The sequence below is a fragment of the Thunnus maccoyii genome, chromosome 4 (genome assembly GCF_910596095.1).
Source record: "Thunnus maccoyii chromosome 4, fThuMac1.1, whole genome shotgun sequence".
Classification (NCBI taxonomy): Eukaryota; Metazoa; Chordata; class Actinopteri; order Scombriformes; family Scombridae; genus Thunnus; species Thunnus maccoyii.
Window position 1 is genome coordinate 11,154,440 of NC_056536.1, and position 15,834 is coordinate 11,170,273.

The 15,834-nt window shown below is 39.2% G+C and overlaps 1 protein-coding gene across 2 annotated transcripts in view; it reads left to right on the top strand.

Annotated features, from left to right (window-relative positions):
- celsr3 (cadherin, EGF LAG seven-pass G-type receptor 3) overlaps positions 1–15,834 on the top strand; it is a 109,744-nt gene that overhangs the window by 34,228 nt on the left and 59,682 nt on the right. For both annotated transcript variants that reach the window (XM_042410229.1, XM_042410230.1), the window contains exon 4: positions 12,262–12,484. In XM_042410229.1, coding sequence (XP_042266163.1) covers positions 12,262–12,484 — 223 coding nt within the window. The remainder of the gene's footprint in view (positions 1–12,261; positions 12,485–15,834) is intronic.

Consider the following 15,834-nt stretch of genomic DNA (forward strand, 5'->3'; position numbering starts at 1 on the left):
ACACTGTAGACTTGACGTTATTAAGACGTAGTATAAAACTAGGCTTTAATCTGACTCTGTGAAGTCCATATAGTTTTAGGACCAGCGATAAAAAGAGTTTATGTGGGGGATATTACTATCTGCTCCTGTAAGAAATAAGTCCCTCTATTTCCAAAGTACATCACTTCATAGTTTATGAGGTGTCGGAAGCTAAGTTGCAGTCCCATCTCCCGCTGCTACAATGCTAAACTCAGCTGAAGCTCTGCGCTCTTTTATTCATACAAATTTAAATATTTCTAACCTCTAGCGCTTACTTCTCTTCTCTAAAACATGCTAAGCTTGCAGTGCTGATGGGAATGTGTTAAGTCATTAACCCTGAAAACAAGAAAAAAAAAAAACCCTCAGTGGTGTAAAGAGAAGCTCTCTGTGGACAGTCAACCTTAAAGATGGAGATAACAGCAGGCAGAAAGAGCGGATATCTAATCGTCTTCGAAAACTGAAGGAAAATAGACTCAGAAATGATAAAGAGATGCATATTATGCGAACGATAAGAAGATATAATACAATGGATAAGCCGAGGTAGAGGCAAGAGATGCAAGGAGAAGATGAGAGACAGAGTGCGAGAGCGACTTGGATGCAGAGTAAATGAGTTTGTGAGAAGATAAAATGGGAAGCAGTGGGGAGAGGACAGAGGTAGAAATTAAATCTCTTGGTCGTGGTGAAGGGATCTGTATTTTATACAGAAGGAAGCTGAGAGACAGAGAAAGAGAGGAAATGCGGTAGGCAGAGGTGAGATTAGTTTTGGGTGCGATAAAGCAGATATGCACATTAAACTGAGACATTTAATCCAGTTGATAGGGGAGGAGAAACAGATCACACACACACACACACACAGCAAATTAGCTGGAGGTAGTGAGGTAAGTATGTGAGGCTTGTGAGGAATACAATTAGCTGCCGTAAAGATTTTAGCTTTTTGAAGAAGGTGTGAATGGTTTGAAAGTCGGCAGACAGAACGGGAAGTGTCGAGAGCAACTGAGAGGGAAAGAGGGCAGAAATTTAGTAGGTTGAAGTGAGACTGAAGAATAGATTGTGAGACTAAATTAGTTTGGGTGAGGAACGACAGAGAATGAATACAGAGAAAGAAAGAAACGAAGAGTGAATTAGTTTGGGCGATACGATAAAAGAGAGAGGTGGGTGATGAATACAGAGGAGGCGGTGACTAAATTATGTTTGGCACAATAAGTTGGGAAGTATAGAGGAGGAAGGGAAGAAACATGAAAAAGGGAAAGAGTGAAAAAGACCCGAGGGAAGGGAAAGAAAAGGCAGAAACAGATATGGAGAAATAGGAGTATTCAGAATGTGTTCTGGCACTATATATATTTCAAATAGTATTACTGAATTTACAAGATATAAGGGATGTCTATCCTTTTCCATAGTTTAGTGACAAACAACAAAAGTGAGAAGTCAGACAAGTCACAGTAGACAACGTATAGCAAGCACAATAGTATCTGTCACAACCTGCCACAACAGTAGTAACACTAAAACACAAACTAGCATTTTCTAGACTGACCATATGTGATACACTAGAAAAAAACCATAAAAACAGGCAAAATATATTAAATGAAACCTTAAAAATTATGGTTAATTATGGTATCATTGGTTCATTCCTCCAGGACGCTTTCCGATGATGAGGCCGATCAGATAAGACAAACTAATCCCGCTGACATGAATATGCAGGGAAGAGCTCTGGGATCAGCAGTCGTTACGTTCCCCTACATACCTGTTTTACAAACCCACAGAGAACAGCAGTGGTTGTTAGAAACAGAAAAGTTTGGAAAGCTGAACTAGTCCACCTGGCGATGTTAAAGCCATATTTAGCCTCCAGATGGGGAGTTGTGGGTTGAAACTACTGAAATTTGATCACAAAAATTGTAGCTATATTACACATATGCCCAATGTCAGAGCCGTGAAATCAGAGTTAATTGTTAAATTAGTCTGAGTTAATTATGTACTCAGCAACTCACAACTCCCACGTGAAAGTCAAGAAAATTGATTGTCTTGAAGCTTTATATTCTCCGTCGTTGTGTGATTGTAGTTTTGAGCAAGACAGTAGAAGACTTTCTTATTCCAACCGATGGACAACTTTTGAGCTCGACACATTTACTTATATACATATTTATTTATTTTATTTACTTATTTTTAAAAGATGCAATTAACAAAAACTCATAACTGTAAAAAGTTAAACACAAGCTATTTAAGAATTAAGGACTAAATGAAGGAATGATTAGCCTTCCACTGATAGCATATATCATATACATAGCATTAATGAACAATGACACAGCTAATTATTGTAGAATTTATGACAGCAAATAATACAACTATAACAATTTCTACTATGTAAAAATGAAGTAAATTAAAGTTGGCACATTCACAGAGAAAAAAGAAAGAAATGGAAACTCAATTAGTTTGGCATGATAAGACACTATATAAGAAATTAAGAATTAAAAATTCAGAGAGAAACGAAAGAGAAACGAGTGTCAGAGACGAGTTCTGGAGTGATAAGACTGACAGTGTTCGAGAAAAAAGAGAGGAGAGAGGTCATAAAAGGTAGAGTTAGGATCACTTTTCAAAGTGTAAAAGCGGCACAGTGCTTTTTATATCACGATATATCATCCAAGAGATGGAATTAGGAGAAAAAAAGACTTTTAAAATTACAGAATGAAAGTTATAAAACAGTTAATAGTTCAGAGGAAAGAGTGAGACGAGGAGATGATGAGCGAGATGAGGCCTTAGGTTTATTGTGGTGGGGAGGAGGGAGGAAGGGAAGGAGATATAGGATGGATTCAGAAGTCTCAGTGACGTTAATTTCAGAGGTCATTAATAGAGAGAGTGTGTGTGTGTGTGTGTGAGTAAAGGAGAGGTAGCTAAATTACTTCGGGGAAATTAAAAAATAGTGAGGTGTTGCCGGGGGTTGTTTGTGTGTGTATGTGTGTGTGAGACGGAGCGAGCATGTAGGACACACAAGGTGAATAAATAACTTTGTGGAGGGTTAAAAAAAAAAATAGTTAAGTGGTGCAGGCTGCCAGAGCCATGAGACCACTTAGCTTTTGGGATGAGTTTTGGAACGAGCACAGATTGTGAAGGCGGATTGAAAATGGAGGAAATAGAGACATCTAAATACGTAATCGACATGATTTGGAAATGTGCATGTTATATGAAGAAATGCACTGCAGGGGACATGATTTGCTGAGTGGGATAAATGCATTAAACAGTGTGAGAGGAAGGAAAGAGGCTAAATTAGTTTTGAGGAGGTAAGTTGGAGAGCACAGGGGAGGGGGAAGACAAACTTGTACTAGTAAAAGCACCTCAGGCTCCTCCGAGGTGTTTATGGGAGATGTGCTTGTCAGGTGAAGAATTAAAAGTCAGTGCTGTGCCTGTAATCACAGTTTACAAGATTTTGTCCTCTGTGGATACTTGTACGCAGTCTGTTTTTTCCTCCAGTGGTACATATACAGTATACAGTACACTGAATGTGTACAAAATGACAGATGTGTTCCTGATCTTGTCATTTATATTCATCAAATTAATTTCTGGCAATACCGATGCTTCAACTTGTTGGTGAAATGCTAGTGGAAGCATGTGTAGCATTAATGCCTCTTAGCATAACAGTAGGATTTTTGACCATGAAAGGTTTATGATTTTAGACTTATGACCTTCAGCAGAAGTCAGCAGAAGACTGAACTTATGCACTGAAGTACTAGATCTGTAAACTATAAAGTCTGACTTTCTCTTAGAGTCTCTAATGTTATTTGTATAGATAACAAAACTGAGTACAACCCTGTGCATTATCGCTGAAATGTTAAATGATTCAAAATTGTATCATCTTACAATAATTGTAGCATTTTAGGATGAAATGTCTGGTATTTGATATTATTTGTAATTAAAAACAAATAGGTTAGATACACAGGCCTCAAAGTCCAACCTCAGTGCAACAAAAGTGAGTACAGCTGTGACCACTGATACAAAAATAATCACAACTGTGACTTACAGTTAAGACTAATTGTCTGAACAAAGTTATAAAAGTACTTGTGAACACCACAACTTTCTCACTTTTGGTCTCGGTTGTGTCTAATGCAACATGGCTCCACATGGTGAGGAATTGCCTGAACAAGTAAGAAACCAGATATATTGATATATAACCAGGCATATTGAAAAATAAAAGAATGGAGTGTCACTAATGAAGGGTGCGTTGACTTTTGTTGCAGTTCGTTTTTAAATACGGACCTTTTATTATCATTTAATTAGTCAAAGTCAGTCTGTTTTTCAAGTGAATTGGCTTGATTCCTCTTGGGTTTTGTCTAAAAACAAATAAAATTGTATTAAATGGAAAGGAACATGTTAGTGATATTGACCAGGGGTGTACTCAGCTTTGTTTTATACTGTATCTACAGATTAATCAGTCTGCACAGAGAGCACAGAGGTTATGTAAGATGAATACAGGGAAGAATGAGACCTGAAGATGACTCGACTAAGTATACTGCTTGGCTGTAGCAGTACTTGTTTTCCAGTATTCGACCATGCTCTTTGGGTACATTGTGGGATCAGCACCATGGATAGCGCTTGTGACAAATTTATGACATTTCCTTATCTTTTTTTTTCCATCAATCCCTTCCTGTGTTTTGAGGAAGCATTGCAGATCCTCATGTCATTAGTCTATGCAAAAGTCAGCAAGCAACTAAGTTACATATGGATCTATTTTATACTTTTCCATTTGCTAACAGCAGTCAGAAATGTATTATCAGATTATTCATTTCCATGACTACTAAATTACCTGTGTTTTTTTAGGAATCCATGAAGTAACCTAGCCCTGCAATCTCTGACATACAGTAAAATCCAATTTATTTATTGACATTTCCACACACAAAGTGAATATATGTAACCTTGAATAAGGCGGGTATTGGACATTCCAATCTTGGGAGAAAACATAGAAAAAATTTTAATTTTGTATGTGAAAAAAATGATTATGTGTAGTAGAAAAGGAGGAATAGGCAATGAGAGTGGGAGGGAGTGAAAGGGGGGAGAACAGAAGAATAAAAAAAGAAAAAGCTGCAGGGAGGAGAAGAAAGTCTAAAGAGAATCGAAAATAAGTGTGGGACGTGACGGTTATCAATATCTAAGATCCGATCTTTTGAAAAAGGCCAAAAAGACAGGCAAGAGAGGATTGTGATGGAGGCCAAGGCGGATAAAAGTGGAAATGAGGGTGCTGAAAAGGAAAAAGCACATGAAGAAATGGAAAGGAAGGAAGATTGAAAAATGAGAGAGGCTTTGAGGCAGATAGAGGCTTATATGGAAGAGAAATACAGCGAATCAGAAACAGGTATATATAAAGGAAACTGGGCAGAAAAAGAGAATAGGGATAGGGATAGGGAGCAGAAGTACAGAGGAAAATATGTCAAAGAGAGACAGAAATAAAGAACCCAGGGCCAAAACAAAAGCAATGTTAAGATGAGGTGCAAAGAGACCTTTAGAAAGAGAAAATAACAGTAGAAAACCATAAAACGGGAGCAGTGTTAGTGGAGTGGAAAGAAGAAAAGGAAACACATGGAAGACAAAAGTAAAGAGTACAAACAGGGGCGGCAGGAACGAACAAATGATGCAGAAAAATAAAACCAAGATGCCTGACGGAAGAAGAGCGAAAGTCTAACGTCAGTGAAGGAAGAGGAGAGAAAATTTGTACAGAGGAGGAAGTATAAGAAGTTCAAATAAAAGTTAATAAGAACAAACGAAAATCAAAATCACACTCAAAAAGATCCACATAAGAGCCTCTTTGGTGCTTTGTAGAAGCATTTACTCTAAAATCAAACATGTTAAGTATTGTTTATGGTTGTATTATAAAATGCTTTACAATTAAAATTAGCTAAGAACACAACTTGCTTACTCTGATTTACCTTTTTTTTTGTTTCAAATGAGTAATCCATACCAGTCTTTTTTATTTTGTCTCTATCTGTGATGCTAAGCTGTGGTGTTGTTGCACTACACTTCCCAGAGGTCACCTGTCAGCTAAACACAGCGGGCGGGACAATGAAGCCTCTGTTACTTACTGTACTTTCTGTATGTGGTCTTCTTTGCTTTGTTCAGCCATAGTGGATATTTATTCTCATGGCAACTACCCAACTTTTTGTCAGTTTATTCCAAGTAAAAAGCCATCACTTCCTGTACAGCAGAGGGGTTTTTCAGTAGTTTAAAACAGCCCATTGAAAAGATCTCTTAGGCTATAGCTTAAATCGCGTAAAATGAATTAATGACAGAATAGCACAACATTATTTGCATTAAAATGTCACAGATACTATAAATTAGGAGATTTCTGATTCGTTACACATCCACCCGCAACTCAAAATCTGTAGAATCCTTGAAGGCGTCTTTTCTTGAGGGGGTGTAGAAGAAAAAAAAAAAAAAAAAAGAGCTACAAAAAAGGGAGCGAGAGCAAGACGTAGAGAGGCAAGACAAGAGGAAGGAGTAGAGGGAAGCAACTGGGAGTGTATTGGCCTCTAGGGATGTACCATGTGTTAGGGTGGAGGAGGAGGGGTGATGGGGTGGGAGGTAGGGCGGAGCAAACTAAGATGCCGGGGGTGGTTGAAGAATACTGGCTTTGATGAATAAAACATCCCAGTGAATGAAGGGGTGGTGTGAATACATTAATACAGGCATAAAGGAAGAAGAGGGGATGGAAAGAGAAAAAAAAAGAAATGGCAAGATATGGAAAGAGACAGGAAGGAGAAAGGGACAGCAGAGCATGGAGCGTTTTATATTTAGAGATGTTAAGGTGGAGGGAGGATTGGAAAAGGAAGGAAGGAACAAGAAGCTAGAGGAGGATGGAAGGAGTGGAGGACGAAAAACTGAAGGAGCTAAATGAAAATAGAGCTCTGCTTTTTAGCAATAAAGGCAAGATGCGAGCAGAAAAGAAGTTTTCAGACTTGAAAAGTGCTTTTAAGTTTGTGTAGCGTGGGTAGCATGGTGTGTATGTTGGACTGTGTGTGTGAGTGGTCTTTGTGGTTGAAAATTTGGATTTCTTACTTAAATAAAAGCAGCAATGCCACAAGGTAAATTATGCAGAACTTCCTCTTTGAAACAGCTATTGTACACAAATCATTATTCCTGATGCATCGACATGTAAGCAGCCTTTTGATGTTGAAACCGGTTGAAGTAGAGCTGGTTTTAACGACTGCTGTAGCTGGTTAGAGTGCTGAAATGATAAGCCTCTATTATTTGGTTGACGGGCAATTCATAAAAATAATTTTGTGAATCAATTAGTCGTTTGAGTAACTTCTGTAATTAAAATACCAAATATTCATTGGTTATGGCTTCTCAAATGTGAGGATTTGCTGCTTTTCTCTGTTTTTATCATTGTAAATTAATTATTTTGGGCTTTTGGTGCGACAAAACATTCAATCTGAGAATGCCAACTTGGGCTCCGGGAACTTGTGATGAAGGTTTGTTACTTTTGTCTGATCAATCCTCATAAACTGCAACCTTAGTTAGATATTTTAACAGTCCTCTAATACATACAGTTACTATAATAATTAATTATATTTTGTAAACAGATTGTTTTTTAATTTGTTTTGTGTAAAATCTGAAAAGTAACTAGTTACTACAGTTGTCAAAAACATACTGGAGTAAGAAATATATATATATATATTTCTCTCTGAAAGCAAGTAAAAAACAAGTACCTCAAAACTGTATTCATGTTCAATACTTAAGTAATATTAGTTTGTTGCTTTCCACCAGTAGGATTTGTGTATAATGACTTGTGTGTTTGTGCATCGGTGTGTGTGCTTCTTTGTTTGACTGCATGTGTGCATTAAATGGTATCTTGCATGTGTGGGTGTGTTCATTAAAAACCATCTGTGTGTGTGTGTGTGTGTGTGTGTGTGTTTGTACATGAAGTGTGTGTTTGTGTGTGGAGCCTTTAAGTGCTATCTTGCTATCAGACGCACAGCATTTGTTTAGTAATCACTTGACCTTTATGTCCATGTGAGTCTGAACGCTGAGCAGAATGAGGAATTACACACTAAAAGCAACTCTTTGTTCCTCTTTGTTGTCTGTGTGTGTGTGTGTGTGTGTGTGTGTGTGTGTTTGTGTGTGTGTGTTTCCTATCATTGCTGATCAGCATAAGTGCCTCAGTGAAGTGGACGCCCTCACACCGTCTGGGCAAAAGACGGGAATAAACCAACTTATCGTTGAGTCAGTCTGACATCACGTCTTCCTAGCTTTACTACCTCTAATTAGTGTGTGTGTGTGTGTTTGTGTGTGTGTGCATGTGTGTGTTATTTGTGGGTGTGTCTGCTTGTATTATGTTTTATTTCTGATACAGTATGCGTGCATGCATGTCTGTTTTCCACTGTCAGTTTATTTCCTGCCTCAGTCTTTTAACCTGTGCGCAACTGGGAGTGCATAATGAACCAGTTAATGTGTGTGTGTGTTTGTAGGTGTTTGTGTGTGTGTATGTTTAAGTCTCACAACACGCATTATTCATGAGTATTAATATCTATTTATTTATTTTAATATTAATGAGAAGGTCTGTACGGATGATTGGGTTCAACAGACAAAGGCATGGAAATTGTGCTGTGTTAGAGTGCATATGTCAGAGTGTAGGAGTGTGTGTGTGTGTGTGTGTGTGTGTGTGTGTGTGTGTGTGTGTGTGTTTCCCTATTTAATTGGTTCCTTGTTGTGTGCACTTACATATAAGTATATGTTTAATATGAGAGGGAGAGGATGAGAGAGAGCTAAACAAGGACAGACAGATGTGATAATTTGAATGTCCTTGGGCTATTGTTAGCTGAGCTGGGTGTGGGACTGTGTGACTGTGTGTGTGTGTGTGTGTGTGTGTGTGTGTGTGTGTGTGTGTGTGTGTGTGTGTGTGTGTGTGTGTGTGTGTCCTCAGGGTGATTTGGTGGTGTGAGAGAGCATGTTTGTCAGCCAAAACTAGCAGATACCAACTGCCCGGTGGGATGAGGAGGGACGTGGAGTGGGGAAATGGAGTGGATGAAGAGTACGATGGACCGGACAGACGAATAAACTGAGTGATCAAGGAAGCGAGTAATGGACGGGGAAATTTAAATTCTGAGGAAATGAGGGAGAAAAGAATTAGAGAAAAGAAACATGGGGGGTCATTGGACGGATGGAGGCAAAAAATGAAAGCACTGAGTAATGAGTTGAGATTTAGAGAGCATACGTGGACGTGTTTGTGAGTGCAGAGTGCGTTTTGAAAGCAAGCAAGGTCAGAATCATGAGTGTAATAAAAGCTTCCTTTGCTCACTGTCTTCAAAGCCGAATGCTTTCAGTTTGGGCAGTTTGGGTGATAGATGGATGATGAAGAGATGAAGGAAAAGACAGATGGAGGGTCATTTCAAGCAGTTTATACCCTTGATTCTTGTACTAGCGCTTAATGTTTTTCCACTACTGTGCGGCTCAGTTTGTGTTGTACGTGTCACAGATAGTCACTATCAGAGTGTGTCAAACATAACTGTGTGTGTGTGTGTGTGTGTGTGCTTTTCCAGCCTTTCCATCAATGTGTCTTTGTCTGGATGACTTGTGAATTTGTGTGTGTGTGGTCATGACTTGCCCTCAGGTGTGTGTGTGTCTGTGTTTTGACTGCGTGTGAAAGATTGTCAGTGTGCGTCCGTGTCTGGTGTGTGTCAGATTATATTTGTATCCATACGATCATGAGGAAAGGTGAAGGCTTTTATTGACATATAACTGCAGTACGTCATCTGTGTGTGTGTGTGTGTGTGTGTGTGTGGCTGTTCAGATGTGAGGACTCTGCCAGTGGGTACTTTGGCATCTAAAAGCAGCACAAACAAAGTGCCAACAGAGAAAGCTACAAGATAAAAGCCGACAGCCTCGAGGGCAGGGGCAATGATCCGTGTGTGTGTTTGTGTTTATGTTTGTTTGTGTTTGTGTGTGTGTGTGTGTGAGAGAGAAAGAAATAAGACAGAAATATGAAAGAATTCTTTTTAGAAACTGTGTGTTTATGTCTTTGAGAAAGGAAAAAAAAACCTGTATTTGGTCTATTATTAATGTGTATGCATTTTGTTTTGTTTGTTTGTTATCTTAGTGTGTGTGTTTGAAGCCGTCAGCAGGTTCTAAAGTGGGTCCTTAAGGAGCCATCTGTCTTAAGGCTAGTTTCAAACCCCGTCTGCTCTGTTTATGTGGAGGGCACTGGGCGCGGGTGTTTTTGTGTGCAGCTGCTAAATGTCAAACAATGTGTGTGTCCAAATACGCTCAAGGAGAGGTGAAAAAAAAAAAAGAGGGTGAACATGTACTCCAGTATACCAGTCTATTTGGGTGGATTTGTGTGTGTGTGTGTGTGTGTGTGTGTGTGTGTGTGTTACATGGGAGTTTCTGCCTCTTGAGACACTTCAGACTGGAGCTTTTTTGACTGGCAGCCAAATCTCAGTTTGTTTTCGTCTGCAGATTTGTTTGTGTTGTTTTTTTGTTGTCCACACACTTCTAAAGCAACAGAGTTGCAGTGGGGAAAAAATACTTTTTTTCTCTTTTCTCTTGCATAAATGATTCAAAATACTGTACATCGACTATCGTATGCTGCCAGGTGAAATCTTAAACTCTAATTTTGCTGATTTTTGTGTTTATTTGACTGTATGTCTGTTTGATTGTAATGGTGAGTCATCTGTAACAGTTACTCCTGGTCCTCAAGAATCAGCACCTGCTGCTCCTACCGTCTAATCAAGAGTTAATTTACATGTAAAGCGTCTAGTGAATGCAGTTGACTGCCTGATAGAAAAGAAATACAGAAGCACTGTTAATCTGTGGGCATGGAGTAAAATGGAGTAAGAGCCACTGTTTTATAGGTTGTGGCAATTTCAAGATCCTTACGTTAAGTAGCCTCCTTCAACACCTACAGAACTGAGAAGGCATGTTGAAGGTCCTCAAAGCAACAGGATCTAGCTGATTGCATCTCTGTAACCTTCCACGTCAAAGTAACTGAAAAGACACAGTCAGCTGTTTGTTTACAGGACCTGATCATTTTCCTGATCATTTGCCCCACTGATAACTACTTTGATAACTACATCAGATATGCTCATTGATTCACAGATGATTTTAGATTCTATTAAGTTTGTCTTGCCTATTTTCATAATGTCCTTTGTGACATTTTTCATGAACAGCTCTTTTTAATCCAGATTCAGGGTTTCACTCATAAACAACCTGCTGAGTTATCAAGCTAAGGTAACTCAGCAGTTAACGAGCTGACTTCAGCAGTTAACAATTGAACTCAACAGTTATCAACCTGACTTCTGCAGCTAACAATTGAACTCAACAGTTATCAACCTGACTTCTGCAGCTAACAATGTAGGCTAATTTGACATTCATTAATTTGAGCTGCAATGTTCACCTCAGCCACGAAGGAGAGATGAGGGTTAGAAGAGTCAGACTAGGTTTGTGCAACAGCAGATGTACATCGACAAGGTGCGTGTTTGATGTTGTGGGTTGGCAGTAGCAGAAAATTTAAGGCGGAAATTTAGTACCTTGCTCAAGAAGAGTATTTTAACAGTGATAAAATATTGTTCAAATAAGATGTGCTAGGGTAAAAAAAAAAAAAAGTTCCCACACTGTATGACACTGTCTGATACATATTCAGTATCAGCTTCTACTAGCACATCATTTAACTTACAGTATGTCATACTTATAGCTTAATGAGTAAAATATTGAAATCAAGGCAATATTTTGTCTCAACCATCATTTAAATTCAGCATGTAAACCACAGGATCTTGACTAGAATTTAAAGTGAAACTCTGTGGGTTTGAGCCATGCTCGGCTGCACCGCATGTATTTGTTTTGATTGACTTGCCAATGAATGCAGTGAGGTCAGACCTTATGAAAATTAATTGCCTGAAGTCGCTGGGAAACAAGGACCAAAAATGTCCAGATACTGATGGGAAAATCTGCCTTTTTGAACTTCAATCCTTTTGTTGATACATTAAATGATGCCTTTAAATGTTCATATCTATATGTACAATACATGTACATCTTTATGCTAAACTGTTGTGTGGATATTTTTATATTCTAAGACTGTGAATATAATTTAATTATGTGGTTTTGATCTAGATAATTTGTGGGGTTTTTTGTTGCTGTTGTTGTAAAGTTAATACCTTGTGATTCTTAGAATTTGGGTTTTCCCGTGTGACTCTTAAATGTCTGCTATTGTGAAAATGTGATTGTATTTTTTGATGTCGTTGAATGATTTGTTTTATTTTTACTCCCCAGGTGACCGATGTGAGTTTGACCGGCGGCAGGGCAGGTGTGTACCAGGAGTGTGTCGTAATGGAGGGACGTGTCGGGAGCTTTCAGGTGGGGGTTTCCGCTGCGAGTGTCCTGCAGGGGGCTACGAGAGACCATACTGCACTGTCACTGCCCGGTCCTTCCCACCCAAATCCTTCGCCATGTTCCGGGGCCTCAGACAGAGATTTCACCTCTCCATCTCATTAACGTGAGTACATGGAATAAATGGAAAGTCTTAACTTTTTCTTCTTAAAATTTCTAAATTTGCCTTTTGTCTTCTGTTCTACTTTCTCTTTTTCCCTCTTCGTTCCTTCGTTACTTTTAGTTCCCATCCCTCCTCATCCAGTCTCCCTCAGACACAGATCCATAACCACACCTCTTTGATTCTCAGTTCTCTCCCTCTTACAGAGTCTCTCTCCTCTTCGCTTTAATCTATTTATTTCATCTCTGTCTCAGAGATCGATCCTATTATTCATGGTTTCTTTCTCTGCTGCCTCCATCTCCCTCTCCAATGAGAAGTGTGATTTCTCCTGTCTCTCCTCTTTCATCTGTCAATTTGCTGGTTTCAGTAACATCTCCTTTGCTCTCGCTCTTTCCACTCTTCTTATCTTGAAACTTATCACCCTTATATTCTCTCTCAGTCTTTTGCCTGTTTCAGCAAAGGCTGTGTTTCTTGTGACCTCATGCTCTCTCGAAAAGTCTTCCAGTTACCCACCCAGTCCAAAAACAGCCTTTCAGTCAGAGTAAGCAATAACGTAAGTTCAAATGCCAAATTAAATGCAGGTTTTCCTACAAAAAACTACATTGATGTAGCAGAAAAGGATCATTTTGGCACTTTAAACCAAGCGTACTCTTAGACTTTTTGCCAGGTCTTTTAAATGTTGGAGTACTGGACTACATGGAGTCTGTAGGGGCAGGTGAGTGAGACCAGATTTGCTTTACATGCTACCCAGCCATGCTCTCTAAGCTCATTATATTTGGTTTTAGATTTTATACCTGGGCATAAATGTAATGTGAATGTTATTGCAGAGGTCAGTGATCGTCTGCGTACTTTAGATCCTTTGTCTCTCTTGCGCACCACCATCATATCTCTGCCGCTCCTTCGCCTCGTGACATACTGAGTGGTCGTCCATGGGAGATCTGAAGTGGTCCTTAAGAGTGGTCAGGCAGGGTTATAGGATGGTTGCCATGGGTGATGTCGTCTAATGATAGTTGCTAAGGTGACGTTACCCATGGGGTTGTTGCTAGGCTGATGTGGCCACCATGGATTGGTTGCTATGAGACATTGCGGCCATGGTATTCTTGCCAAATGAGCTTCTGTGCATTGATGGCGTGTAAAGGCACTACATGGTGTAAGTTCCATTGATTTGTGACCGTCAGTGAAGTAATGATGGTGAGTCAAGGCATAAAGTGCGATGTGACGCTCACTTACTGAGCTTTTACAAGGCTCCTCTGGAAGACTAATGAAGGCAAATGTTGGGAGAGAGGAAATACAAGAATCCTCTTATCTTGATGTTTGATGGTTTAAATTCCCCAACTGGCTGCGAAAGTCTGGGCGAGGAAAGTGAGTAATGTTTTCTCTCCTTTCAACAACTACAATCAAGGTGCCCTTGAGGAAGGCAGGGATGTTGCTGAACAAAACCTGTCTGGAGTTTTTTAGCATCACCTTCAGTCGAACATATTTACATCTGGGAGCTTCGCAGGTCAATATTTGTCTACTGGATCAACTAGAAATATAGTGCCTTGCTCAGGGGCACCACAACACAATCAAATACATGTTGTTTAAAGTATTGATCCTATTCCCATCCCTATTGTTTCAGGATAAATTTACTTTCATGTTATCTAAACCAACTCTGAAGTGTTTAACTGTAGATACACATAACTCTGACTGTCAGCCGTCTTCCCCTGACGTCATTGTTTTATTTAGCATCCTATTGGCTGCTAGCTACACTCCCTGGCCTGATTTCCACATCGGGTCTGAACAGGACTTAATCATTATTCATGTCACTCACTTTCTCCCAAAGCATTTTATTTTCCCTCGCAAAAAAATTTAATCTCTCACCTAAAAGCTGCTTCTGAGGTTTTGCCAGTTTTGCCAGTCTGCCTGAGAAAGTGGCTCTGTTCTCTATGGCTGTGACAGTATACATATGTCTTTACTGCAAGATTGTAGTGTTTGTATGTGTAAACTGGCTGAGGAGGTGTGTGTGTGTGTGTGTGTGTATGTGTGTGAGGGTGCTGCAGCTATGTTTGAAATTGTCATCAGCCGTTGAGCAGATAGATTTTGAGGGAAAGAAATTCTAATGAAAGTCTTCATGACGTTCAAGCCCTCAGGAGAAACAGATATTAGGCTACATATATTAAATATATGTAATATCACATACACATAATATGTATGTATTTGTTTGTTCACGTGCAGTTCTTTACCTTCAAATACTACATTTATACAACACATAATACAACATTTATATAACATCACAATTACATAATATGACAAGATCAGACATACTGTTCATATACCATTTGCTGTTTGGATTTATTTACTTCAGCTCCTCTGTGTCTCCGGTTCAGTGACTCCACTCAGTCTCCATTTACTCTGGTGAAGCTCAGGTTACTCTTCTTTTCAGCTATTTCTGTTGGCTTAAAGAGATTGGATCTGCATACCTCAGCATAAGATAAGATGACCCAGTGCTGCTGGAAGTACAGCAGGGCCAAGCAAACAAGACACATGTCCTCTATTGAATAACCCTGTGTTTATTTTTTGACAGCAGCAACATTCTCAGATAAAAGGAGGAAAGTATATAGTTGTTATGATGGAAATGGGGATAACATGCTGTTTTCCATGGTACATTAGCACACACAGAAATGCGTCTATAGTTACATTCACACCAATCTCTGGTGGATGTTTAAACCGTGGATTTATAATTCAGGTATCTAATTCAATGCAAAGTAGGAATACTGTTGTCCAAGGACTTGAGTTTAAGCCAGGAGTTTGTAAAGCACCAAGCAACACATTTAAAACCTCTCAGCTCCATAACCCTATAACTGAATCTGACCTCCTGCATCTGGAGACTTACTCACCAGCAGGGTGGGGTTGAATTCAGTTTTAATGCTTTTAAAGGTTCCTATAAGGAGAGAAGCTCGGAAGGAGAATTTGCAGAGCCTGGCAAGATAACAGGATGACAGATTGGATAATTTGAGTGCACAACCTCCCAAGCTTTAATTAATAATATATGTGTGCGAGAATCAGTAATTCATCTCTTGGATTACTAGTTTGATTACTAGCACAAATTTCAACTTTTCTTCAAAGAAGTAAAAACAGTCAGTCAATTTCCTTCAGTCAGCTTTAATTATCAAAACAAAACCAGATGAAAGTACTTTTTAAAGTGGACATTTATTGCAGTGGGAATCTTTCTGTATCTTGTTGCCAGGAGAGAAGATTTGTCATCAGTGCTGTAGTGTCAAACAGTGCTTTTGATCAGGCTGTGTTGGCTTGGCAGCCTTGGCTTCAGTGTGTCCCCATGGCCTTGCTATAGAAAACAGGCTATTGCATGACTCTGA